The 25,851-nt window shown below is 41.2% G+C and overlaps 1 protein-coding gene across 5 annotated transcripts in view; it reads left to right on the top strand.

Moving 5' to 3' along the window:
• SMARCAL1 (SWI/SNF related, matrix associated, actin dependent regulator of chromatin, subfamily a like 1) overlaps positions 1-25,555 on the top strand; it is a 34,263-nt gene extending 8,708 nt beyond the window's left edge. For all 5 annotated transcript variants that reach the window (XM_039700678.1, XM_039700652.1, XM_039700688.1 and 2 more), the window contains 12 exons: positions 629-809; positions 1,752-1,902; positions 4,733-4,891; positions 6,648-6,713; positions 14,182-14,322; positions 19,504-19,722; positions 20,503-20,573; positions 21,749-21,851; positions 22,506-22,688; positions 23,174-23,274; positions 24,763-24,859; positions 25,243-25,555. In XM_039700678.1, coding sequence (XP_039556612.1) covers positions 629-809; positions 1,752-1,902; positions 4,733-4,891; positions 6,648-6,713; positions 14,182-14,322; positions 19,504-19,722; positions 20,503-20,573; positions 21,749-21,851; positions 22,506-22,688; positions 23,174-23,274; positions 24,763-24,859; positions 25,243-25,440 — 1,670 coding nt within the window. In that variant the 3' untranslated portion in view covers positions 25,441-25,555. The remainder of the gene's footprint in view (positions 1-628; positions 810-1,751; positions 1,903-4,732; positions 4,892-6,647; positions 6,714-14,181; positions 14,323-19,503; positions 19,723-20,502; positions 20,574-21,748; positions 21,852-22,505; positions 22,689-23,173; positions 23,275-24,762; positions 24,860-25,242) is intronic.
• Positions 25,556-25,851: the final 296 nt, after the last annotated feature.

The following is a 25,851-nucleotide window of genomic DNA, read 5'->3' as shown; positions in this document are numbered from 1 at the left end:
TGCTGCTGGTGGTACAGGAGTGTTTCTCTGAGTCTTGAGGTGCTTCCTGTTTTCTTACCCAATGCGGTAAGTAAGCGTGGTAAAGTGGAGGCAGAACCCAGCTGTGTGAATTCAGGGAACAGGAGGAGAAGAGAGTTTTCAAAATTCAAGAATTATATTCTTCAGGTGACTGTCCTGGGTCACTTCTGATGGTTTTGGCATGGTGGAAGCCCCAGAGGTACAGAATCCCAAGGTCAAGGTAAAGATGCCCCTGCTTTCTAGGCTTCAGGAGCTCTTTTGTTCAAATGTGTACTTCATTTCTGAGTGAAGTGTGCCCTAAGCTGCCCTCAGCATGAATAATCCAGCTCCAGCTGTATTAGTAGCAATCGTCTCTGAATGATGGCATCAGAGTTGCAGTTTTTTATAATCAAGTCTAAGTAAGAGGGGAAGAGATGTGATTCATCATGTGGTTCTGAAATAGACTTTAAGGAAGAGGCCAGGCTAACACCTGTGCATGATGCCATGATTTCTGTGAGCTCTTTCAGGATAGGAAATTATATTTTTGGCGAGGTTGAGGGTTGTGTCCTGAGATCCATGATGGAAGTTGTATGTTGTCCCTTCAGATAATAATCTGCTTTGTTCTTTGCAGTGCAAGTGTTACTGAGCCTCGTGTCTGTAGAAGTGGAGCCACTGCCTGAAGCAATAATTAAGACCTTTGCTGCTCAACTGCAGAGATCTCCATCACTGACAGACATTCCTGATGCTGACCTTTCAGTAGTGGACTCCAAAATTGTTACAAGCCTCATGCCCTTTCAGCGGGAAGGTGTGAAGTATGTCCTTTTTGCATGCTGTTATGCACTAGTTCTTGTTTAGAATTGTGTCATTTATATTGGTGCCCAGATTGCCTTCTTGTCCATGGAGGGTTTTGCATTTCTCTAGAGTCTAGGTCTGTTATACTCTGGCACTTTGGGCTTTTGATTGTTTGGTATAGGATGGTTTGTTTGGGATTTTTTAAAAAATTTTTATTATTTTTGGGGTGACACATCTGTTTTATTTCTGGATAGAATTCATCATGAGTCAGGTGGAAAGTAGTATTTGCTAGTCTAAAAAATTGATCAAATGATACATCTCTGATCTCCCTCTTGTGATTCAGTATATACATAATTGTCATATGATTTTTTATTTTGTAAGGTTTTTTTCCCAAGTGCATCTCTTCTGTTGTTGTTGTTTTTTGAATATTAAATATGCATGGGAAGGGACCAGGAAATGGGACCTAAGCCGTAAAACATTTAAAATTACTAATTCTATGTACAGATAAAAGTTTAAATGTCCCTGTCCCCATCATATGTGATCAATAGTTGTTGATTTCAATATGCAGTCCAGGACAGTCTGTACTTAATGGTCTTAAATTGCTGCTGTTTTTAGTAATAATTTCTTAGCTCAGCCAGAATAAACTCTGGAACACAATGTGAGTAATATCATGGAAAACATGTGCTTTAAATAATTGTAAGGTCTTGAGACTACTTCTCATATGAAATCAAAATCTCTAAGAACTGAGCTGAACCACTCTGTTCAGGAGTTTCCAGGCTTTGAGAGATTTGTGGGAGTCGCTTGCTTGTATGAAGACTAAGGGAGAAAATCCAGGTTTGCTGAAAAACCCAGATCACTTCCAGGTTTTTCCACATCAGAGGCTCGGTCATGACTTGTGCTCATCTTGTTTGCCAGATAGTAACCCATTTCTTCACTCTTCTGTCCCTCTCTGTTCTCCCCAGTTTTGCAATCTCCAGGAATGGGCGTTTGCTCCTTGCAGATGACATGGGCCTGGGCAAGACCATCCAGGCCATCTGCATTGCTGCCTACTACCAGCAGGAGTGGCCCTTGCTGGTGGTCACTCCTTCTTCTGTGAGGTTTACGTGGGCAGAGGTACTGTGAGCTTGGCCGTGTGCACCGGGTCAGTGGGTTAGACTGTGTTGTGCTTTGCAAAAGTTAAACTTCTAAATGTACTAAGGCAAAGAAACAAAAAATTGTACTGATTTAGAAACTTGATGGTGGGAAAATGCTTGGCATTGACTGTATGGTATATGCCTATTTTTTTTTCATTGGCTGATTTTCTTTTTGTAGTCCAGCTGATCTGTTGGGAAAAGGGGCTGCTAGAGAAAGTGCGTCCTCTGACCTTCTGTTAACTTTTTTTCTGCAAGTCACTTGGCTCCAAGTGGGCATTTTACTCATCAGTGTCAAAGATAATAGTTACATTTAAGCAATTGTCTTGTATTGGAGCCCATCACAGCAGTATTTGCCAGTTCCTTGGCTGGAACAGTCCCAGATGCTGGGATTCTCCATTCTGTTCAAAAAGCCCCATTATAATCGTCATTGTCTGTCATAATATGTCTTTTGGCCTGTCCATTTTATGCTGATGACTTCTCTGAGTCCTTTATTAATGTTGGTCAAAGCCCACGAAAGCTTGTGTGGTTGACAAATGTGTCTTGAAATAAATCACTGCCACAGTTTGTACACTGAGGCTGTTGGGTTGCCATAGGCTAGTGAAATGATCACTGTGGGAGAAAAAGGTGAGCCAGAGCTTTTAGATCAGTGAATTCTTTCCAGAGAAGGAGGTGGGAGTTTAACTTTTCGTGGAATATGGCATTGATGAGAAAAGTATCGATTTGGATTTACTGATTTTGTGCTATAACCAGGTTGTTAGAGCATCTTGGTGTGTGTTTTATTATCCAGTAGTGCAACAAAATGCAGGGTGAAAAGATGATAAAGTTGTTTACTGAGAAAGAGAGTGATGCTCATCATACTTGAAATCTCAAGGTCTGTAGACCTGTGGGACAACACCTAACCTGAATCCATCACTTCTGTGGGATATCTACCAGGAACAATTTGGGCCTAGGTTTCCTGAAGTATTGGGCAACTGCAAATAAACTTCTACATTCTGCTTCAGGAAATTTAAGAAATACGAAGCATTTCTGTCTGGTTGTTTTGGTTTTTTTTGTAAATTTGAGTGCTTGATTTCTTCTTTCCCCTACTCCCAGCTGCCCAGGAGGCTCTTGTGGGAGATGTTTCGTTAGGACACTTGCTTTAGGGGTCTGTTTGATTTTTGAGTATGTGATGGATGCAGATGTAAGAAAAATGTGTCACAGAAATTCAGTAGGTGAAATTTATTATAGTCTGTAATGTACTCAGTTCATTCTTGTACAGATGTGTTTTGCTGTAGTGGTACAAGCTTTTGTGGTGTCTCTGGAACCAAATCAGCAGAAATTTTCTTCATCTTGGTGATATCAGTGTTGCATTTTGGCTTTCTCTGTTCAGGCCACTGAGTGACTTTATAGTCAAGGTTCCATGGGAAGCTGGTGTGAAGGAGCAAGGTACTCTTTGGGTCTGAAGTTTTGCACCCACGTGCATTTAGAGTTCAGCATTGAAACTTAAATAATTGACAGGCTAGTTTCATAAAACTTCTTGTGGACTAAGGTCAGCACCCAGTGAAAAATTCAGGATCAATTTTATGGTAAATTGGTCACATGCCTAAAAGGAGAGGGCAGTAGAGTAGGAGTTTCCAGGTACTTCCCTTTTGCTACCTTTGTGTTAAGTTCTGATGTGGTGTTGAGTACATACTTTTTGGGGGGTATCTAACCTTGCCTGCACATTGACTTACTTGGTGGTGCTTTCAGTAAGTGGAGAAGGATAGTTCATTGTTACTTTCTCACATACTGAGAAATGTGAGAAGTTCACATTTTAACTGCTCTTCCTGCTGATGAGGTTGCTGAACAGTGGAGAGGAATGATTGTGGTTGGGGGATTTCAACAGGCAAAGCTCCTAGAGACAGAGATGCCATTTCTCATCACCACTTGATTACATTTCTGTAGGGACCAGATCCTGATGGGCCCAGACAGTTTTCTGCAGAGCAACATCAGCAGAACTCAAATGTTGCAGAGAGCTTGGTGTCACTGGGGACAGAATTACAAGGGAAATGGTGGGTGGTCTGGCTAACAGATGGGCTTGGGGGAGGATATCTTGCTCTGGTGTGTGGAGCATTTCAAGAGGTTGATTGAATGACAATTACCACATGAATTTCAGCTGCTGTCATAGAGCAGCTGGTGTGTTGTCAACTTGATCTTTTCATTTGGTTTTGTTTTTTTCGGTTTTGGGGTTTTTTTTGGTGGACTTTTTAAGAAGAGGAGGTAGTGGAAGAGTTTTGTTCATTTGGATGAGTTGTACTTCACCCTCACCATGGAGTAAACATTGCTATAGTCATAGATGTTTACTGCTTAGAACTCTGTGTTTCACAACTATAGGTTTCCTGTCGAGTGGGAAAACTAAATTTCCCTGTAAGCAGTGGTCACAGTATGCTCTGGCTCTGAGCATAGCAGGTACCTTTCTCAGGAGGTTATGCACACTTCCACTAAAGATCAGATTTTTGTTTGGGTTTTTGGTGTATTACTGGGGTTCGTAATGTGTTTTTCTTTTGTTTGTTGGTTGTTTGGGGTTTTTTTCCCCAGTAAGAAGGAATAGGGTTTGAGCTTTCCTTGCTGTGTAAAGTAGATGTTGCCTTATAGCCTGAGTTTTGTTCTTGATGTTCCCATTGCCAGAGAGGTTGCCATGGGAAGGCTGCTTACCCTTACTGTGCTGTCTGATGGTGGATGGGGTGGTTCCGTGTTCTAAGTATGCATGAGGATGTTCTGTGTAGTGCTTTGGGATCTTGACAAAGAAGATAAGCACCAGAATGCAATTAATTTCTTTACTCTTCCTCCAGGCATTTCACAGATGGCTTCCATCCTTGAGTCCAGGAAGCACCAATGTGATAGTCACTGGGAAAGACAACCTAACAGGAAGCTTGATCAACATCATCAGTTTTGATCTCCTCAGCAGGATGGACAAGCAACTTAAGAGCACATTCCAAGTAGTTATTGTTGTAAGTGGTACATGAAAATCTTCAAGTTAATTGTATGCTGCAAATGGGGTAGCCTTTGTACAGCAAAGAAGTGTGAAGTGGGCCTTATTTAGGACTGAAGTATCCTGTAATTGTGGCTGTGATCACAGCTGTGTTCATGAGTACAAGCATGAGGTTTCTCTGAAACCTTTTGAAATAACTAGTAGAGTTTAATTCCTTTGTGATTCCTAAGGCTGTGTTTTCACTTTTACTGGTTATGGTGCCTCTCTGATTTCGTTGTGCTTGGTCATGTCGTCTGCTGAAGAGAGAAGTGTTTAATGTGGTGTGTCAATACAGTATTCATGGAATTGTATCTTCTTAACTCTTGGACTTCAGGGTGGTGTTAGTGTTTATCCAGTAAACCAGATAACCTTTCAACATCAAGTATGTGGATAAATCATCAAAAAAATCTCCCTTAGCTTGTGTTCCACTGACAATCTGCATTAAGCCTTCTTTGATCATTTGTATAGTTTCTTTCGTAAATTACTTCAAATTCCAGTTTTTATCTTTTTACAGAGCCATAGTAAATGGCATTTTTCTGGATTTTCAGATTCAAATCATCTAGTGTTTCAAATCCAGCTTGGATCAATAGAGAGCAAAAGTGTATATATAGCTTACTATGAGTATTTGATGTTCTCAGTCTAGTTTTTCAGCACACACACGCCTGCCCAAAGATCACGACAACTGGAACATATTAGTCTTTCTGTTTCTCAGCATCAGATGGGAATGTGGTAATAGATGGAGTTCTTTGGAGACCAAGCTACTCATAGGGGAACTGATCTTTTTCATTTTTATATTTTGTCTCCTACACACACTGACTAAACATTCTGTCAAGGTGGAAATGCAGATTATTATTTTTGTAGGCTCAAGGCTACTGCCTTGGAACTTTTAACCAGCCCTGAACTGGCATATATTCTTTCTGTGTGTTTATATGTTCAAATTTGGACCCTTGGTAGGTTTTTACAGGTGATAGTAGTCCTACTGCGTGCTGAGCTTTCCTGTTTTTTCTTCTGCTGTTCTTTTGGTGGCTGGGAAAATTAGTGTAGCTTATTTGTTATTTAGAAGGGAGAAGGCTGTGTCTGAGAGGCTAAGCAGTGACATTGGCTTTGCCTGCTTTTTTCTACACACATGGAAAGATGAGAATATACCCTTGGAGGATGCCAGCTGCTTTTTGTGCTTTAAATTCTGCCTTACTATAGCAGTAGAAGTGAAGCCCATTTGAGGGTGATGTCTGAAGTAGGAGACTATTACCCACCTGGTGAGCCCTATCAGCAGAACAGTTGGATCTTAATTAGATTTCTTTTTTTCCTTATCATTTGCATTAACCCATTATTAAGGGAACTGGCACTGTATAGGTCTCCTATGTTTTCTGCATTTAAAAGATACGTAGGGGCAAATGAATATCAGTTATGGAAATAATATTCCTCTTTCTCCTTCTCTCTCCAGCTCCCTATGCTCAGGTTTTTTTTTGGGTTTTTTTGTGTTCATTTATGATTCATGCCTGCAAGGTTTGATTTTTGTTCTGTTTGCTTGCAGCTGCAGGTTTGAGTGCAGGAAGCCTGCTACTCTGCATCCTGTCTTTTTGTTTAGAATTTGATGTGACTATCCCAATGCCTGAAATATCCTGAATGAAAGGCCTCTAATACTGGATAGCTGAGAATGCTGGGAATTTGTTCTGTAACCTGCATTTTGACTATGCATCTGAACTGACTTTGCTTTCATGCTTGTTTTGTTTCAGGATGAATCTCATTTCCTGAAGAACACAAAAACTGCGCGCTGCCAAGCTGCCATGCCTCTGCTCAAGGTGTGTGTGCTGGGTGCCAAAGCTTTGACTGCTAACCTCAGGCTCATGGGGCAGTGTAGCTCCACTTACAAGGTTTAGGAGCCAGCAGCTGAACTCTTTTGGTGTGTAAGGGGAAACCCAGGTAATAGTGTAGATCCAAGACTGAAATTTGGCTTTACCACTTGTTTCCATACAAATATTAGATGGTAAAACCTAACAAAACAACTTCAAAAGCTTGATGTAATTGTGATACTGCCACTGATGAGTTCTGTCATGACAGGGAAAAGGGAATGTCAGAACTTACTGTATGTGTTCAGGGAGAGTAGACAGAATATGGTGGTGTCAAAATAGCTTGTTAAATGAGAATAATCATTATCAGTTACTTCTTGGCACACAAATTGCTGCTGCATGTCAGAATGGCATTGCCTGGGGCCCTTCCCTGGTTTACTGCAGCCTTCCAGTGTATTTGTGTGTGGGGCTTAGGAGCATTCCTGCTGGTTACGTGTACAGAGCAACAGGGAAATGACAGAATGCGAGGTTAGTGGGACAGGTGGCCCACAGAAGGCAGGCAGTAGTCAATTATAAGATACAGGAGAAATGTAAATTTTCATGTTTTCCTGGTGTCCTGGGATCGAAGAATCAAACTCACCCTGGTAGCCTCTAACAGGTACAGATTAAAGTTTTGGATAGTTTCTAGACACTGCAAGGTCTGTACATTGGAAGAAGTAGATGCAGTTGCTCTTCAGCAATTAACCAACAGTATGTATATAGAGAAGAGCTGATCTGTGATGCCTTTACAGCAACCACCTTTAATATGCAAGATTCTTAATGGCATGCTGAAGATGGTTGTCCTTGAATAACTTGGTTTTTCTCCTTAAAGGCCTGACTCGTGTCTTCTCTTGGTTTTCAAATCACTTCAGGCTTTTAGTGTTTGGAAGCTTAAGTAGGAGGTTCAATTCTGTGAGCAGTTTAAAATACAGTAATTAGGGTGTGTGTCTGAAAATCATGGAAAATAACAAATTTGCCCTCATTTTGAGCAAAATGCTCAAAAAAACAGCCACATCCTTCATGACTTGAAGCTTTGTAAGGATCAGCTTGTCAAAATTATTTGCTGGCTAAAAGATATGAGAGTGAAAGATGGTAGCTGTTAGGCAGAGGTTAATTGCCTGTATGCACTTCCTGAGAATTTACAGTTTTATGCTGTCACATCACTGGTCTTAAAGAATTGAGAGCTGATGCTTCTGAAACTGAATTTCAGTCTTCTGAAAGCATTAAGAGTTTCATATTCATCTTGTGCATTATCTCACCTGCAATGATCATGCAGTACCAGATGTTTTGTGTTAGATGTTCAGGTAAATTCTGTTTGCCTGGTTGCTGACAAAAATTTCAGAAGTATTTGCTGTAATAGCCATTTTTCTCTCCTTACTTTCCAACATAAGCATTTTGCTCTAAAACTATCCCCTTTGGCAGCTGTGTCTTCAGCTCCTAGTGAGTGATGATGTGGTCACTTCTGCCACAACACATCACACCAATATTTTTGTATTTGAAAGAACTGCCAAAATATTAGGAGCTTTCATCACTTAAATACTGAATCTAACAACTATACTATGTGATACTTATAGTAAGTAGCCAGTGGGATAGAAATGGGAGTATTTTCATTATTTTACGTGATACCTTGAAATTACTGAATAAGAGGTGTGGCTAAACATGCTGCTGAGGATAATATTCTTGTTCTTGCCTTCTTTGTGTTAAAAGGATTTGAGCACCAGTAGGGCTCTTAGAAGAGACCAGAAAAAGGTGTAAGTGTGAGCAAGTCCTTGAGAGGTAAACTGCTTCTAGTACCCCAGTCCCTACCTTAAGGTTACAGTGTGCAGGAAATGTGATCTTTGGTCCTTACATGCTACAAAGATTTATGAATCCATAATGACACCGGACAGATCTAAGTTAAAATGTTTTGGAGACAGAAATGTTTGTCAGTTCTATCCATACTTAATTAATTCTTTCTATCTTGATAGAATCTGCACTTTTGACTTCTCCATTTGAATAATAAATGAAATACATAAGTTGCAAGTGTTTATACAGAACTGCGCAATAATTGGATTAAATTGGCACATTGATAATAAAGATGACATACCTTGGATATTAGTTTCTAATTTGTCTTGTTAGATGGCCAAACTGAATCTCCACCTCTCAAATCTTTAGCTCATTGTTACAGCATTTAAAGCCTTATTTTAGTTTTTATGTCTGATATTGACAGGTTTTCAAAACAAAGTGGCGTTTTTAGCCAGTCAGACATAATTAATCTTTTCCTGCTCTCTTGTATATATTGCAAGGCAAGTATAGTATGGAATTGTCAAGCAAAGCCATGTATTAAACACGTCACCTAAGTTTGCCCATTGGGGATTTTTAGACATCTTTTTAATACTAAGAAATGCCTCAAATTTTGTGTCTGCAGCACTGAGTATTTTTTCTGATATACTTAGCTGCTACCTTGACAGAGATTCAGAAAAGTTTTACTTGAGACAGAGTAAGAAATTTTGTAATGGCTGGATGTATGCAGTGGCTGTGCTCACTGCCTCATGGCTTACCCAGGTTGTCATTAGTTTAGAGTACATATATATAGACATGTTATGTTAAATTTACTGTTAGTAGACAGAACTTTGAGAGGAACTTGTAATTGCATGAAAAGTAAGATAGAGTGAAATGGCAGCAAGATGTTTAGGCCATATATCTTATTCCCTTCATGTTCCAGTGGATGTGCAAAGTTGTGGGTGTGCAGACGTGTACGTGAGGGAGAATGCTCTGTCTGCCTCAGTGAAAGGAGGTGGTAGAGTTTGCACACAGTCTGTGTGCATCCCTGCAGAATTATGGAGAAGGATGGATTGAAAGCTGTAGTAGAAAACAGTCCTTTGATGTTTGGTCATGTGGCAAAAATGCTGCTTTCAAAGTCAGCCAGCTTTCACACCAGCAGGTCTGTGCTGGCAGCTGCCTGAGGTTTGTCCCCAGCTGCAGCAGCTCTCACTGTACTCAGGGGCTAGAGGTTGCTGTGTTCAAAGTGGTCTTTTTGTCTTGTTTCCATGCACATCAAAGTGAGAATAGCTTCATACTGTTGGGCTGTAGCTGAGTCACCAAAAGGCCTTGTTAGGCCTGGCATGTCCTTCCCCCTAGCTCAAAGCTGTGTCAATTGGTAATAGGACCTACTTGTCCTCTTGCTGTTTTTTTCTGTAGTCTTGTGTTTGGGAATAAGTTCTACTAGGCATACTGACAATACTGGTTGTTCCCATCACCTCTGCCCTGGATCTGCTTCCCTCAGAGGCAGAGAGAGTCAATAGTGTTATACTTGTAAGCATTTTGGTTTTTATTTCTAAGATTCGACTGGCTCGGAGACATAAACGTAGGAGAGGGAGTATACATAACACCAATATCCTTAAACCAGCAAAGCCTCAGGGATGTGGATGGAGAAGAAACACAAAACAAAAGTTTTTCACTGATGTGTAGTGGGATCTCTTGGGTACCAGAGTGGAAAGGATTCTACTTATTTTGGCCAGCCAAGATGCTGCATGGTCTTTATTTTTCTGTAATTGCATGGAATACTGCAAGGCATGGAAACTAGGGAAGGTCCCAGTGGAAAATGGATGAGTTTTTTGGAAACATGACAATAAGTAGCGAAGAACTGCACTGGAATCTGATAAATAAAAGGTACTATCTAATCAAAAATTACAGTGGCATTAAATGTTCTTATACTCTTTGTGGTCTCTATGAGCATTGTTCTCCAACACATGGATAATATTACTAATTTGATTGTTCCCATTGAGTTGCTGTTCCAGTTAATAGTCTGATACACATCCTGATGTTTGCAGGGTTAAAGGTCTTTGATTTTGTTATGGGAGTCCAAATACACTGTGTGGCTGGAATAGAAACCTTTTATGCTTGTTGCCATAGAGCAACTTCAAAATAGTGGAGAGAAACAGGTCCATGCTGCAGGTAGAAGGTGAGGTGGGAACACAAAAATTTATATTTCTGTCAGGAAATAAACAGCGTCTGTCTTTAGGTGTTACAAATCTGTGTGGATTACGTAAATAAAACTTTCCTTATTGTCATTTGCTGAGAGAAGGAACTTCATCTTGAAACTGAAGAAGCTGTGGGCCCTCAGGGCTTCATCTTCAGATCTGCTCTTACCTTCCAATGTTTTTTCCTTCTTGGAATAGGAAGGCAGTTTAATTTACTTCAGTCATAGCTTATCACTGCTGTTTGACACACATTGTCTGTCTAGATGTCGGTTAACAATAGAGAAAAGTATTTATATTTTTTGGAATAATTTCATCTTATGGAATGTGGAGCCCAATCTCTTGCCCAAGCAGAGAAACAGACTCCTGAAAGCAGCTGCTACTCTTCACCTTTACCACATCTTCTGTTTCATCAGGTGATTATTTTATTATGGTCCTTCTCAGATTTTTCATTTTGCAGGATAAGTTATTCTTAAGCTAAGCAGTTTAAAATGACACAGTAAGCAAAAACTGGGGACACGAGTAAATGTACAGCCAGAACCAGCCACACTTACTTTAAAAAGTATGTCAGTCTGATAGCATATGGCATAGCTCCTGCTGGGAAATCCATTTAACACAGAGACAGTCATTGTATGTTAATGAGGATCTTCGTGTGTTCAATTATTTGTCTGTCACGTAATCCCTCTGCCTTGCCTACTCCCCTTTGAATCGATGCTTGCTGGGTCTTGACCTCTAGAGTAAGTGCCATCATTTCATAAATTATTCTTTGACTTTCAGAAGTGACTTTGTAAATGTTTTCACAGCTGTGGAATTAATTCTTGCTGGTGTGTTATGTAATGCTACAAAGCCACATTTGTCTTAGGCTACTTAGTGAATGAGAACTGCAGACCAGGTCTCCACCAGTTCTGTGAACTTCATGCCTAAATGCAACTGAGCAGCTAATGTTAGTTCATCTGTGTGGCAATATGTATTGATTGATTACAAGATCTGATTTTGCTAGAAAGTCCTTTCTGGCCCCTGCAGTCTTATTTTCTGTGGCGTTGTTCCATATTATTGTTACAGACCTTTGAAGAAAGAGGCTGCGTGCTCACTCTTGGCAGCACAGAAGGTTCAGCAGGAAACAAGAATTAAGCAGTGATCAGTAGAGACTTCTCTGCAGGACCAAATCTTTATTGGCATCTATTCAAGATGAGTTTCCACTAGAAAAAGAAATGGGAATCAAAGCCATTTCTTTCATCCAGAATTTAAGTCAGCCTTCAACACTTGGAAATTTGTCGTCCTAGGGGTTTTTTTTCCTTCTGTTCTTTCTTGAGCTCCATCTGTCACATGTTTTAAAACTAAAAGGGACCTTTGGGATAATGAGTTAGACCACCTATGTTCCATGAAATTTTCTGGAATTAATTTCTGAAGTTCTTCACAGCTCTTGTAGAGTTAGTGTCTTTGGAATTTGGTTGGTTGGTTTTGTTGTTTTTATTGGTTTTTTTTACTTTTCAGTTTGCTTTAAATGGTTAATTAGAAGACATGTCACAGCCCTTAGTAAGAGCTTGCAGTGGTTGCATACTTTCTCTGTTCAGAAATAAGTTACAGCAAAACAGCAGCTGAACAAGTTTAGAATTCAAATAACCTGTAACTTCATCATCCTCTCTTTTGACACCTATTTAGAGACTGGGAAAGGAGCCTGAATAATTGTTTTAACTACTGGGGAATTAGTGTTCCAATCTCTTCTTGTGCAGCTCCTGGGGAACACGCTTCTGAGAAGCGAGAGCCTTGAACAGCACAAACCCTTTCAACACAGTTGAGCTTATGTTGCATTTATTATGTCCCTGGTCTGCTTGGAGTGTGTTCTTGCTTTAGCTTGATCCAGAGTTTTCTTACATGAGATGTCTGTCATCCCATGCCTTCATGTTTCCCTTTTTCTGGCAGTTGCCTTCAGTTGGTCCATGAGGAACAAGTTTTATTTGGAGGTTTCTTGCACTTGAGGGACTTGCTTGTCTTGCTTTATAGCAGATTTCTCAGGGTAGTGTCAGTTTCTTCCTCAAAGGTTTCTGCTAAGTTTCAGATACTGTATAGGTTCTGTTCAGTTGTCCTCTAGTGTTACCTTAATTTCTAAAAAGCACCTAATTTCTGCTTGATCAGTTTCCTCATGGGATATGGTATCTCTGGTCTCTGTGACTCCTTCCTCTTTTGAGTAGCATCAGCACCTCTGTGGTGTGCAAACTCTCACCTTCTGACATGCTCAAATGTTTGACCTCTCCTCTTACTTAGTTCAGTAACCATTCTGCTTTTTTAACTTTGTTCCAGGGAGTTGTCTGATCCTGGTGGTGATCACATTTCCCTCTGATCTATTTAGTAGGGATTATTGGAGAAGACAAGTCCCACCTTGATCACAACCTTTATATAAATAGCTGATAGAGTCTTGAATTAATTTCCGGAACTCTTTTTCCACCAGATTTGGTTGGTAAGTGGATGAAACAGCTGAATAGATCTGGGCGACTTGTTGATCTCAGTGAAATGATAAAAGAATTTAATTTTCTTTTTCATTTAAATGTGAATGAGCTGTTGGTACAGATGTCACTCAACAATCTCTTTGTTATTTTAATGAACCTGCATTAAACCATGTAGGAAATTGCAAGGCACAAGTAATTTAACTACAGTATGTGAATTTACAGCAGTAGAAATGTGTAGCTTTTATCTAACAATAGAATTAGGTAATAGTGGCAGTATGAAGGTAGAAGTGTATCTTGGAGACTTTAAAGTGTAATTTTTGCCTCTTCTTCTTGGGAGCACCTGCTTTAGATGCAGGCTTTCTGTCCTCCTCTTGTCTCCCCTACAACACATTTTACAATCTTCTTACATGATTTGTATTTATTCTCTCGTGTTCTAGCATCCAGCCAGATGTGCCTACACTCACCATTGGCTGTCAGATCTTCTTCTGGCCCTGCTTCAGAGAGCTTCATTTTTTTCTCCTTGCTAGTATAATTTTTTTAAAAATTAACAAAGTAAGAAAAAAATCCTTCTTTCTTGTATCTCTTCTGCTTTTGTGAGAAAGGCATTCTGCTTGTGGCTTGCTGTGGCAGGTTTATTTTGAGAGAGTTTTTTTTTTGGAGGTGGGGTACCTGCAAGGGTGTGTAATTTTCCTGTGAGAGCTGATGCCAAATGAAAAGTTAAGCCAGGCATAAGATGTGTCTAGTGGGTAAATGCTGATTCAGAAAGTACTGTAGTAAAAGTGGATGCACCCTTCTCTTAGAGCATGTGGATGGGTATTAAGAAACTGTGTGGCTTGTCCTGCTCCCTGGAAGTGTGAAGTACTGGGTTTGAATGTCTTGAGGCAGCAATAGCTGAAAGTACCTGTGAAGGTGAAGCACTCTTCCATTTAGGGTAGTTGAACCGGGGGTCTGGGATTTTCTTTCAGGGTTATGGTGACTCTAAGTTGTGCTCTGTTGTAAACTGCATGGTAATGATGCCCTGCTTGGTTTTCCCAGGCTGCCAAGAGAGTGATCCTGCTTTCGGGAACGCCGGCGGTGTCGCGGCCCGCGGAGCTCTACACGCAGATCGCCGCTGTGCAGCCGAGCTTCTTCCCGCAGTTCCACTCCTTCGGGCTGCGCTACTGCGATGCCAGGAAGGTACTGCCTGGGAAACTGGCCAGCTGGGACTCTGCAAACAGCACATTTCAAATGTGGAGGCTTTTCCTTCCTTCTTCTTTCTGCATGATATTACATCTCTTTTAGAGAGAGTTTCTCTGCAGAGTTACATTTTGAAAGTTCGGAAGCTGAGGAGGTGTAGGTGCTGCAGTGGTGGGCCTGAGACATGAAGGCAGTAATGTTTCTTGCCTTGAAAGCCATGGAAATAAAAATGGAGGAAAAAAATCGCCAAACAAATGTGGCCATAACTGGTGAAAGGATCCTATTCTTATCAGACTTGTCCCCACCTGGGTTTTATAAAGGGGTAGAGTAACTAAGGGGCCTTTAAGCAGCAGTAGATTTGGGCTAATTGATTTTTAAAAAAGTAAAAAACAACAAACAAAAAAACCTAGTTTCTAGTCTTAGCCACTGTTTGATAAAGGGCTTTGTTGCTTGGGATTCTGGATTTTATATCTATAGGTAAGTAAAAAATTGAAGACTTATAGAGTATATCTTTGTATTCCACCCTCTTCTAATTTAGGAAATGGATGCAATCCTCAGCATATTTTGAAAATAACTCCTCTGCCAGCTGCTCAGCAGTTGTTTCCACAGAGTTTCTGAGTGCAACCACTGCAAGAATTTGGCTTTGCATGAAGCCAGCATTTACAGCCACAATAGCAAACGTCTGCCTTGCTGCCCAGGTATGGGCAGCTCACCTGTACTTGGATTTGCCATCCCTAGGGCTGTTGTGTATGTTGGAACACACACTGCTAAGAGAAGAGCTGTTGCTGCTGCTTCTTGTACACAGAGGCTCTAGGATCTTCTGTGTTGGTTGCACAGGCACAAAAGAGGAACTCAAATCTCCCTACAGCTCTAATTCATAGTGCTCAGCAAAGCAGTTGGAAACACCAAATGAGCATTTCAGTGTTGAAAAATATTTGCTGAAGAGCTGAACATCATCAGTGTGTGCCATAAAAATAGTTAGAGCTATTTGTAGGGCTTTTGTGTTTGTTTTCTTTTCTGTTTGGGGTAGCTAACGTTTCCACCAAGAAGATTCTTACTGCAGTCTCATATAAAATTCTTGAATCCCCTTTTTCCTAGATCTGAATGCCCACTTGCTTTCATAGCCAGTGTAGTGCTGTTCTGTGTATGTCCAAGTGTGCAAGTCAGAGGAGCACTTAATTGGCTTTGGTAGTCACATGCTGGTGCCACTGATTAGAGAAAGGCCATTAGCATGCAGAATCACAGAGCATCAGTCCTGGGTCTCCATCCATAGTAGGAATCATATGGAGGGAGAGGCCACATCTTCTGGTAAGCTTAATTGTCTTTGAAAGATTCCTTTCTGAGCATTCCTTTCAGAATGGTTCCTACAGGTAAATGAAGCGATACAGTTTCATCTTCTTGGTTTTCTGCAGTAAAAAGGAAAGCTGATTTACAGCATGTGAGTATAAGTAGGTTTGGAGTTTGATAAGCCCTGTTAAGGGTAAAGTTCTGCACAAGTAGCTGTCATTTCAATAATGAGGCAGATGGACCTTGGATCAAAGAAATAAAATTGTTTTACAGGATCCAGGTTGTAGCAGTGTGTCCAGTGTAAATGACTTTTCAACCTTCAGGGATACTCAGCATGGAGGTCACAGTCAGCCTCCCTTTGAAACCTTGTCAGGATTTCTAGTACAGTTTTTTCTGTGTTTGACCTGCCTCTCCTAGATAGTTGAACATTGTTGGTCTTCTCCATGCTCATCTGGGACATTTTGTTACAGTTAATGTCAGCAAATGATACCAAGAACCTAGGAGGAATTTGGTTGATTGGAGAAATGGGGCTGCTGGAAATTAAGAGATGTAGATAGTATTAGAGAACAAGATGGGACTGCTGAATATGGGTTGCCACAGATCCACTTGGCAATGAAAAAATTTAAAAGGTGATTGTAATTGGTTCCTTCATGACTGTAGTGTATCCCTGACATTTGTTGCTGTAGCTCTAACCTGAGACTGTGTTAGGAGTTGCATCCTCTCTGAAGAACTGTTGTGGTACTTCTGCTGTCAATACTCAAGTAAGTTCTGCTTTTCTCTCCTGAAATGGGCAACATTATGACTGAAGGAAGAATTGCACAGAACCAGAGAGGCCTTGCAAGGCTTTTGAAGATGTGTAAGGATAAAGGGTGTAATGTAAAAATGTTTTGGTATTAATAATATATCCGATTGTATTATAAGATTAAAGAAAAATTGGCAAACCTGATCCATTCAATTTAAAACTAAAGGCTGACTAGTTTCTGTTTCAAGATTTTATGACAGAAGATTGCAAATATCTGACAGATCTGATTAGAAAAGTTGTAGACGTTTATACGTTTATATTAATTCAACCTCCCAGCATCTGTACTTTTAAAAATGCAGCAAGTGAAATGTCACCTATTGTTTATAAGATGTCCCAAGACTGTTTCCCAAAATACATGCTGTGAATTCATTTTTAAAATTGGCTGATGTTGGCAAATATTAAGTGATTTCTATCTGAGCACATGCTCTGAATTTGTAAGAATTTGGCAGCTTCTGCTAACACTGTAATAAGTTTACTGACTCATGTAAGATGCTGTAACACTTTGGTAAGAAAATCACAGTTGGAAGCATGTGTTCTGGAATGTTATGGATCAAAGCCAGATGTGTATTTTGGCAAAATAAATGTCCCTCTTTTTTCTCTCTTTTTCTTTTTCACAATAGGGTATACTAAAGTAAATTTTAATAATTCCAAAAGTAGTTATCTCTTTATAACTAGCTAGGTGCAGCACAGAGCTAGAATGTTTCCTTGCTTTTTGTTCCAGCACCATAAGCAATATATAACCTAAACATGCTGTGGGGACTCTGCCTGTGTGTGCTTTTTAACATGACAGTAGATGGTGTCTTGGCTCTGTGTGTGCCTTGTTCTTTGCCTTAGGAGGATGCTGCTCTTCTTAGGAGGATGCTTGTAGCCAGTTTGGCTACATGGACACAAAGCATATGTATACTTGCTTGTTATGGAAGTGGAAAGTGGGAAAACACAGGTTTTTAAGTGGAAAGAGGTATCCCAAGGGATATCCAGGCCCCACAGGAGGCCTTGCTGAGCTGCCTGATCATGTTGGTCCTTCCTACTCACCTACCAGTGCACTGAGCAGTGTGGGCAGTGGGCTTTGGAGGCTGGGCACAGCACCAGGGGGGTCCTTCATGGTTCTGTCCATGTGCTCTGCTGGGCCCACAGAGCCTGAGAAATGCAGAAAGGGAGCACAAAGGCTGTGGCTCAGCAGTGTCAGCTTTTGTGCCTAAAGCTAATAAACCCTGGTAGACTTGAGCTAGCTTTCTGTGGACCTGCAGGATGCATCTGTCTTGCACTCTTGGTTTCAGGGAAGCAGAGCAGTGATACCCATGTTGGGCTTTTGAGGGCTTGGCTGAGATCCAGGTGGGCCTATTAACTCTAGCCCTACACCACTGGGCTGTTGTCAGAGCCAAAGTTTTAATTCTACAGGATTTAAACTGGCTATGTATTAAGGGTTTGAATTGTTTCCTGCTTTAATGAACCAACTGTAGCTAATCAGATGGTGCCGTAATTATGTAGGAATAGATTAAGTCAGATGAGTTTAATGATGGCCATAAGTACCAGAATCTGAAGTCAGTTAATGGTTCACATCAGTACAATATGGCAATAGGATTGCAGATGGTTTTATCTCAACCTGAAGTAGGAACAGTCACTTTTTGGATACCAGAGAGGTCTTACTTCCCTATAAGCTTTTTGATTCCTCCTCTTCCTGTCCCACAGCATGTTCTCATCTTTGTTCATCCAAGCACCACCCCTTAATACTGCCTGTTAGTCAGTAGCCTGACTAACCTTATGGCTAGTATGATTTATTTTTTGTCTCATGCATTCTAGGAGAAGATGGAGGATGCAGTGAATCTTTCTCATTTACTTCAATTTATTTATGTGTTGTAGCAGTTTGCTCTTGGGGAAGACAAAATCAATATAGATATTTGAGGTTAATCTATTTTATCAATTAATGTAGCTGATCGAGGTGCTGAGGCTCCTCACATCTCCATTATATGCATTTCAGGAGGATGTATGTAGTAGCTTACTTTGGATTGTTACTCCAAGACCAGAGGTTATATTTTTGGACACTGCCAATATTATTTAGAACTAGAGCTATGAGAAGTCACCTCTCTTCCCCACCTTGGTCTTTGGTATTCCTGTAGCTGTATTCCCTATACTTATTTGTGAAATTTCAGCAGAAAGGTTTATATTTTTTTCCTTGCTTCAGCATTAAAACTGTATTGGTCTCTTCTCTGAAAGACAGATGTTTGAAAGATGCTTCTTTTGGGGAATGTACCAATTTTGATGCCACTGTTGTTCTTTCTCAGTGAACAAAAGATAGGCTGTGGTGTTGCAGGTAGAAGTGATGAGCTGAGGTTAATTGAACAGGTGTATATTACTCGCACTCAGGATCTTGGAGGATAGGCCAGGTTCAGAGGGGAGTGCTTCAAGGAGGTGTAAATGAATGGCTTGTTCAGAGGAGCTTTGAAGTGACGATGCTTTGAAGAAACAGTATTTGGAGAAATGTCTTCTGGGCCACAGTTTATTTCTGGTTTGCTTGAGTCTGAGCCAAGCACAGCAATGGCAGAGTATGCCAGGGAGCAGAGCAGGAGTCAGGTCACAGTGGAGAGCAGGCAGTTCTGACCTAGCATGTCAGACAAGTGTAGCAACTCTGTGAAGGCATCTGGGTTACGGATGTTTGTCCTCATGCTGTTAGAGGATATTTTTGTGTGTGCCTCTCTGCTTAAAGCTGAGATAAATGTGCATGCATAGAACTGCAGTGAATTCTTTTGGCCTGCTCAAAGCTGCAAGTGAAGAGCAGCAACACCTTGCTGTGTGAGAGTGAATATCAGGACACAGGGCTGGAGAAGGGATTCCTGCCATCCTTCTGCATAGTCTTCTTTCCTGCACCTCCCTGGGCTCCTGTAGATAGGAAGAAGGGGAGCTTGTAAGTAACCTTTTCATGTTGAGTGGATTATTTTCTATGCTTCTACCTTATTGCCATTATTGTCAAATCTGCTGCTGACCATCCAGTTCTTGCCTTGTCCAGATTCCCTGGAAATTTATTCTGCTTTTGGATTGTATGCAGAGCAGTGTCGTACAGGTTTGACACTAAAAACTGCTTTGATCTTTCCCAGATGCCATGGGGTTGGGACTATTCTGGATCATCCAACTTAACTGAACTGAAAATTTTGCTGGAAGAGTCCATCATGATCCGACGTCTGAAATCAGATGTGCTTTCCCAGCTTCCAGCAAAGCAACGCAAAATGGTTGTGGTGGCTCCTGAACGCATCAGTGCAAAGACCAAAGCTGCCTTGGCAGCTGAAGCAAAGAAGATGGCCAAAGGATATGAAAGTGTAAGTCAGAAACTTATTTTCACAATGAGCCATTGCTGCTTGAGGTACTTTTATTTTAAAAAACCTTTTCGTGAAAAAGCAGTACCCTGAGTTCCAAAGGTCAGACCCACACCTTTATGTGAAAGCACAGTTTTAAATGAGTGTACAGCACAACCAAAACTAGCTCAGCTTGATTTGCTTTTGATCTAAGTGGTCTGCTTTGTCCCTTTGTGTTAAATACCATTTCCTCTCTTCTTTTCTCTCTTGTTAGTAATTTTTAATTGTCTTTCATGTCTCCTGCCTCTACCAACTCTCCTGTCTAGCCTTGCAATCTCATTCAGCCTACAAAACCAGATTTATTTGAGTTGTGTTGTGAGCAGAGCAGTAGCCAAAAATGCAAGGAGTTTATTTCTGCTTTTCATGTTTGTTTTCCTTTATGGGTGGAAAATGCATGTTCTAGGCTCCTAGGTTGCTAATACAGTTCTGTAAGAACTTGGGGGTTTTTCCTTGCCATTTTAGCTGGGACACGCTTTCTCAACTACAGCTCCATTTGTGATACACTTGTCATCCGACTGGTGGGAGTTGAGTGGGAAGTAGGGAGGGAGGTGTCAGGGCTGTGTGAGTATCTGCTGGACCTAATGGCGAGTAGGAGACTTCCCCCCCAGGCCTCTATTGTTGTGCTTTTCTAGGCTGATTTTTTTTCCTAGCAAAGTGTTTATTGGCAGCAGCAGAAATATCTATAAGCAAGAAGGAAAAAAGGCATTTTTGAGACTCAAATTTGTTTATCTCTTCCTTCTACAGAAACAACAGGAGAAGGAAGCTCTTCTCGTCTACTTCAGCAGAACAGCAGAAGCTAAAATCCACTCAGTCGTGTAAGCTCCGTGTCACTGCTTCATTCTTGCCCAGTAAAATGTGGTTTTCTGCTGAGAACAGAGAGACAGTGCCTTAGAGATAACAGTGCAGGGACATGAAGCATAGCCTCAAGTCAGCCTACAAAAACTTGATTGTAATTACAATGCACTAAGCATTTTCTTCTCTTGGGGTTCTTTGGCTAAATAAGTCTTCTGATTTCATTCCAGATACAAATCTAAACTGTCATTAGAACCATTTAGAATGACTTTGTGTATGGGGCTTGGATCAAATTCCCTGGTCTGGACTCTTTTTCAACTTAAGGAGCAGGGAAATAATGAAACTAAAAGCATCAACAGAATTTGAGAAAACAAATGCTGCAATTCTGCAGCAGGGGATCCTGAACCAAAAAGCTTAGGAGATGGGCTTAGCTTTAGTTGTAGTGTACTTTAGGAAACGCACAGCTCCCACTGAAGTTCCTAGCTCTTCCTCAGGCTCCAGTTAACCTGATTGTAATACAAGTTACTACATAAAAATGGGTTCTGTAGCTCTGCTGCTAGTCCATGGGAATATTTTCATTTAAGTCACTTAAAAGGAGGCTTGTTGCCTCTTCTTAGCCATTAGCCTTTATGCATGTGGATAACTCCTAGAAATAGCTGACAAATTTAGATATTTAAGCTGGAGTAAATTGTCAGTGGGAACCCTTGCAAGAAAAGGTTTGGGTTTTTTTTTCTGATCAGTGTGTTTAGTGTGTTCTTCTGATATAAAAAAAATCCCAAGTAAACCCAGGAAGTTTAACTGCATACAGATTACTTTAGTGTATTGTGATTGTACAGAAGTTAGAAATACAGATGGGTGAGTGAGATTGTAATTAAGTATAGATGACCTTCAGTCGATTGGCCTAGAATGTCATGTTCCAAGTAGGATATAATAAACTGATTCTCTTTGCCACCCAAGTATAATGTAGGCTCCTGTCTGCCTGTGGTGAAGAAAAACTGTGAGGGAATTTTCCTTTCTGTATTTAAATCTATAGAAGACTTGACTTGCTGCTTGCACTTTACTGCAGCTTTTTATGCTAGCCTGTTTCCTAGTGTTTGTGTATAAAGGGGCAGTATCTTCAAAATTTGTTATGAGCAAAGTCTGTACTCTCTCAGCATGTAATTTTATAGTGTTTTGGTGTTTTTCCTTTTTCATGTAGAGAGTACATCCTGGAGTTACTGGAAAGCGGGAATAATAAATTCCTGGTGTTTGCTCATCACAAGATAATGCTGGATGCAGTAGTTGCAGAGCTGAAGAAGAAAGTAAGTCACTGATTTGTCTTAACTTTATCACTGTTCCAGCTTCAATGTTGTTGAACAGTCCCCTGGATTTATGGCTGGTCAGATAGTTTAGGGCAGTTAGTGACAGAGATGATTTCTGCTTGCTGTGCTTCTGAGTGTGCCCTTCACCAAGGGAGCTGAGCTGTCAGGGTGAATGCCTCACAGCATGCACTCTGTATTAGCTGAATGGCTTTTATTGTATTTAGTGTTCTTTAATTCCAGTGTCTGCCCTGGAGCTTGTGAATTCTTGTGTTACCCTGTGTAGCTGTTGTTCTCCAGGCTTTCCTGAGAGGGAGAATGAGACTACCCAAGCCCACCATCCCTGCCAGCCTTTACCTCTGTTGTGCTCTTACATTTTTGAACTAAGATACTGTAGGGAGAGTTGATAGACCTGCCAATCATTTCTCTTGACTTCTCTTGTTTGTCTAACTTTTCATGTGAGATTTCCATTGATGCTCCTAAAGCATGCTGGGGCAGTGTGAAGAATGATTTAAGATGACATTGTGGACTATAACCAACAGTGGCACTGGTGACTTAGCTCAGTGGCAGCACTGGACGTGGGATGCACTAAAACATGGAAGGAGTATACAAGAAAGGGGACCAGGTCTCTAAACTGCATCTTCTGCCTTTTCACAGCACGTCGAGCACATTCGCATTGATGGCTCCACATCTTCAGCTGAGCGGCAGTCTCTGTGCCAGAAGTTTCAGTTCTCAGAGAAGCAGGCTGTGGCTGTCCTTTCCCTCACTGCTGCAAACATGGGCCTGACATTGTCTGCTGCAGATCTGGTGGTGTTTGCAGAACTCTTCTGGAACCCAGGGGTGAGTGTCCTGGAGGGGACAGGGGTGGGATGTTCCCTGGAGAGCAGAAATGTTGCTGATTAAGAGATATAACAGGCAGGTAACTTTCTCTAGGGTTTGTCTCTTTCTGATGTCTTCTGGTTCTGCAACCACAGGTGCTTGGGCTTGAACCTGTGAGGCTGGTTTACACAGTTTGCTGGCAGGGGAAGGTGGCACAAAAGGGAAACAGGCTTCTGTCTTTATTTGACAGAGCTCTTAAGGGTTTGTTTAGCCAACACCTGAAAGGGTCCAGCATCAGCGCTGACCTTGGAAAATTGTTCAGTGCCTTTTGGGAACCTGGTGTACCAGGTTACTTCTTGGCTTACTCTGTTTGAGAATACAGGTCTTAACAGGATCCAGGTAAGAAAGAGTTGCTAAGCAGAAGAAATTATATCCTCTGTTCTCTGGTGATTACACTGTTTCTCAGATGTTGCAGTTTTCACTTTTTGTCATGTTTTTACGTTAAGATTTTGATCCAAGCAGAAGATCGGGCACACCGAATTGGACAGACCAGCTCTGTTAATGTTCACTACCTGGTGGCTAAAGGCACAGCAGATGACTACTTATGGTAAGAAGTGAGAAAGACACTTTGGTTCTCCTAACATGCATTTCCAGTGTTTGTTCATACCTGCTGTGAGGGGTTAATGCTGATTTCCACGGCCTGCGAGGGGAGGATCAAGATGTGCCAGGGCTGCTGCAAGCTGGTGGCATGGCCTGGCTGCAGTGGACATGACTGAGTGGCTGACAAGCAGGAGGAATAAAAGTAGTTACCTGACAAAGAAAGGGCTCTCAAGAGAAATTCTGGGAGAGCTGATGCATCTAAAACCTTCACAGTCTCTATGTAAGGAGGAGGAATTGTCTTAGATACCAGCCCAGAAGATTCCTGTGCTAGGATACTGTAAAGTGCTGAGACCCAAATGAAGTCAGCAGACACTGGAGATGGTTCAGTGAATTGTAGATCAGTTCTAGAGAGCAGTCTGGCTGCTGTGTGCTTGGACAAGGAGCTGTGGAGGAGGACTGCACTGCTGCCTTCCTCTTGCTCTTCAGTGAGCCCTTCAGATAGATGAAAAAGGTGCTATTGACCCACCTCTGGATAGTTGTGGTATGAGGCTTTTTGGCTCCTGTGAGAGTTACCAGTGGACATTAGTCCTTAGGGCTGGGGAATCTGACATCTGGGGGTGGACAGCATCTGAGGAATTTTAGTGCTGCAAGGGAGCTGACCTGCAAATGATGACAAGAAATTATCCACCAGCTGCTTCATTTAAATCCAAAATTACATCTTTATTACCTTGTTTAAAGGAATGAATGAACTAAGTGAACTTGTGCAGTTCCCAGAATATCATGATGGCAAGTAATTATAACCCTACAATGCAAGGATCTGGAAACTGATGCATCACCCAAATTTCATGGAAAGTTAATGACAGTAATTCTGCCTTTATTTGTGAAATGCTGTCTGTGCAGTCATTAGTGCTTAATGGGGAAGAAATATGGCTCTCGAAAGGACAGTGGCATCTTTTTAAAGACAAGAAAAAGAACAAGAGGACAGGGCTATTTGGTAAATGCACTAATTGTGCTGTGGCCTTGGCATCTTTCAGCGTCCAGTGTGCAGGTGTGGCCGGGACCTCTCAGCCTCTTGGGCCAGTGATGGATTCTTCCTCCTGCTGTGCATTGGGAGTTATCCTTGAAATGCTGATGCGTTTGTTGTTGGGGTTTACCATTGCTTGCCTTGGAGACTGAGCACACAGGCTCCTAGGAGTCCTTTTAGCTGCATCTTCTTCATACATTGGTGTTGCCTCAGCTAGTTTCTCTATTGGACATATGTGTTCTCCAAATGTTTATAGCCCAAAATCCTCTAATTGTTACTAATTTAATTGATTGATATCTCAAGATCGCATACAGTGATTATAACCAAGAGCAGGACAGGTCAAGGAACCAACAAAGTTTGGTAGAAAAGCCATCTTTATTCCCAATTGTATCCTTTTCTAATCTACACATAGTAAATGAAGCAGTGTCCTTGATTTTTTTCCTTTCAGTAATATCCGTTTATCACTCCTAGGCCAATGATTCAGGAGAAGATCAAAGTGCTGGGTGAAGCTGGTCTTTCAGAAACCAATTTCTCTGAAACAGCTGAGTCAACTAATTACTATCCTAAGGTAATTGACCTGAAAGAATATTGGTGGTCCCTGAGAGAGGCTAAATGGGCTTTGGCTTGTGTACGTGTAGATTGGCACAGGTGACCTTACATCTGTTCTGCCTTTAATGCCCCAGACCAGATTGTTCAACTCCTCCCAGGATCCACGCCTTGGCTTGGACTCGCCACAGAAATTCCAAGCCTGCTGCTTGCAAGGAGACCTGTTAGCATCAATGTCATATATATGTCTTTGAGCATATAATGTATGAGATACACATGGATGTGTATGATGTATAGCATGATCTGTACACACATGTGCACTGTGTAAGGGGAGTGTCCTCTGATTTTGCTCACTGTTTTACGTGACAGTGTGGATGTAGATCCTGTTCTCTTCTGTTTCCTCAGCCAGATCCAAAGCAGAAGACAATCTATGACCTTTTCCAGAAGACCTTCTCTGAGAGCAGAGATAATGCTGATGATGTTTTGTTTCTGGAGGCAGCTGATGCTGGCTGTGAGTTTGACTCTAGCAGTGCCTTGCAAGACGGAGAAGCAGAGACATGTTCAGTGAGTCCCAAAAAAAAGCGGCGTATTGAGGAAGTGTAAATGGTGACAGCTAAAAATGTCAGCTAAGAATTTTTTTTATTAAAAAAGAAAAATCAAAAGCAATCACATATTATTTTTTGCATTTTTGAAAATAAAAGACTTGAAATTTTCTGTATCTCTGGCATGTTTAATCTCAGAGGATGAGAAGGCAGTCTGACAGTGTGGCAGATGTGCAGCACACACCTGGCAGCCTGCAGGGTTTGCAGTCCTGGTTTTGCCAGTGACTGAATGGACAGGGCAAGTATCATTCTGCTGTGTTTCAGCATGTCAGCTTCCACAGTTGTTTTGTTTAAAAAGCAGATAATGGTTGTCTGTCCCCAGGGCAGAACTCTTGAGAAAACCAACTCATCTGCAGCTGCAGAGTGTTTTTAACAATGTTTTCCATTTTCAAGAGTCTGTATTTCTAGGAGT

Source organism: Passer montanus, unplaced genomic scaffold, assembly GCF_014805655.1.
Source record: "Passer montanus isolate IOZ18808 unplaced genomic scaffold, ASM1480565v1 scaffold1, whole genome shotgun sequence".
NCBI classification, from domain to species: Eukaryota; Metazoa; Chordata; class Aves; order Passeriformes; family Passeridae; genus Passer; species Passer montanus.
Note: the sequence above shows the minus strand (reverse complement) of the source record. Positions and strands in the feature narration are given on the sequence as shown.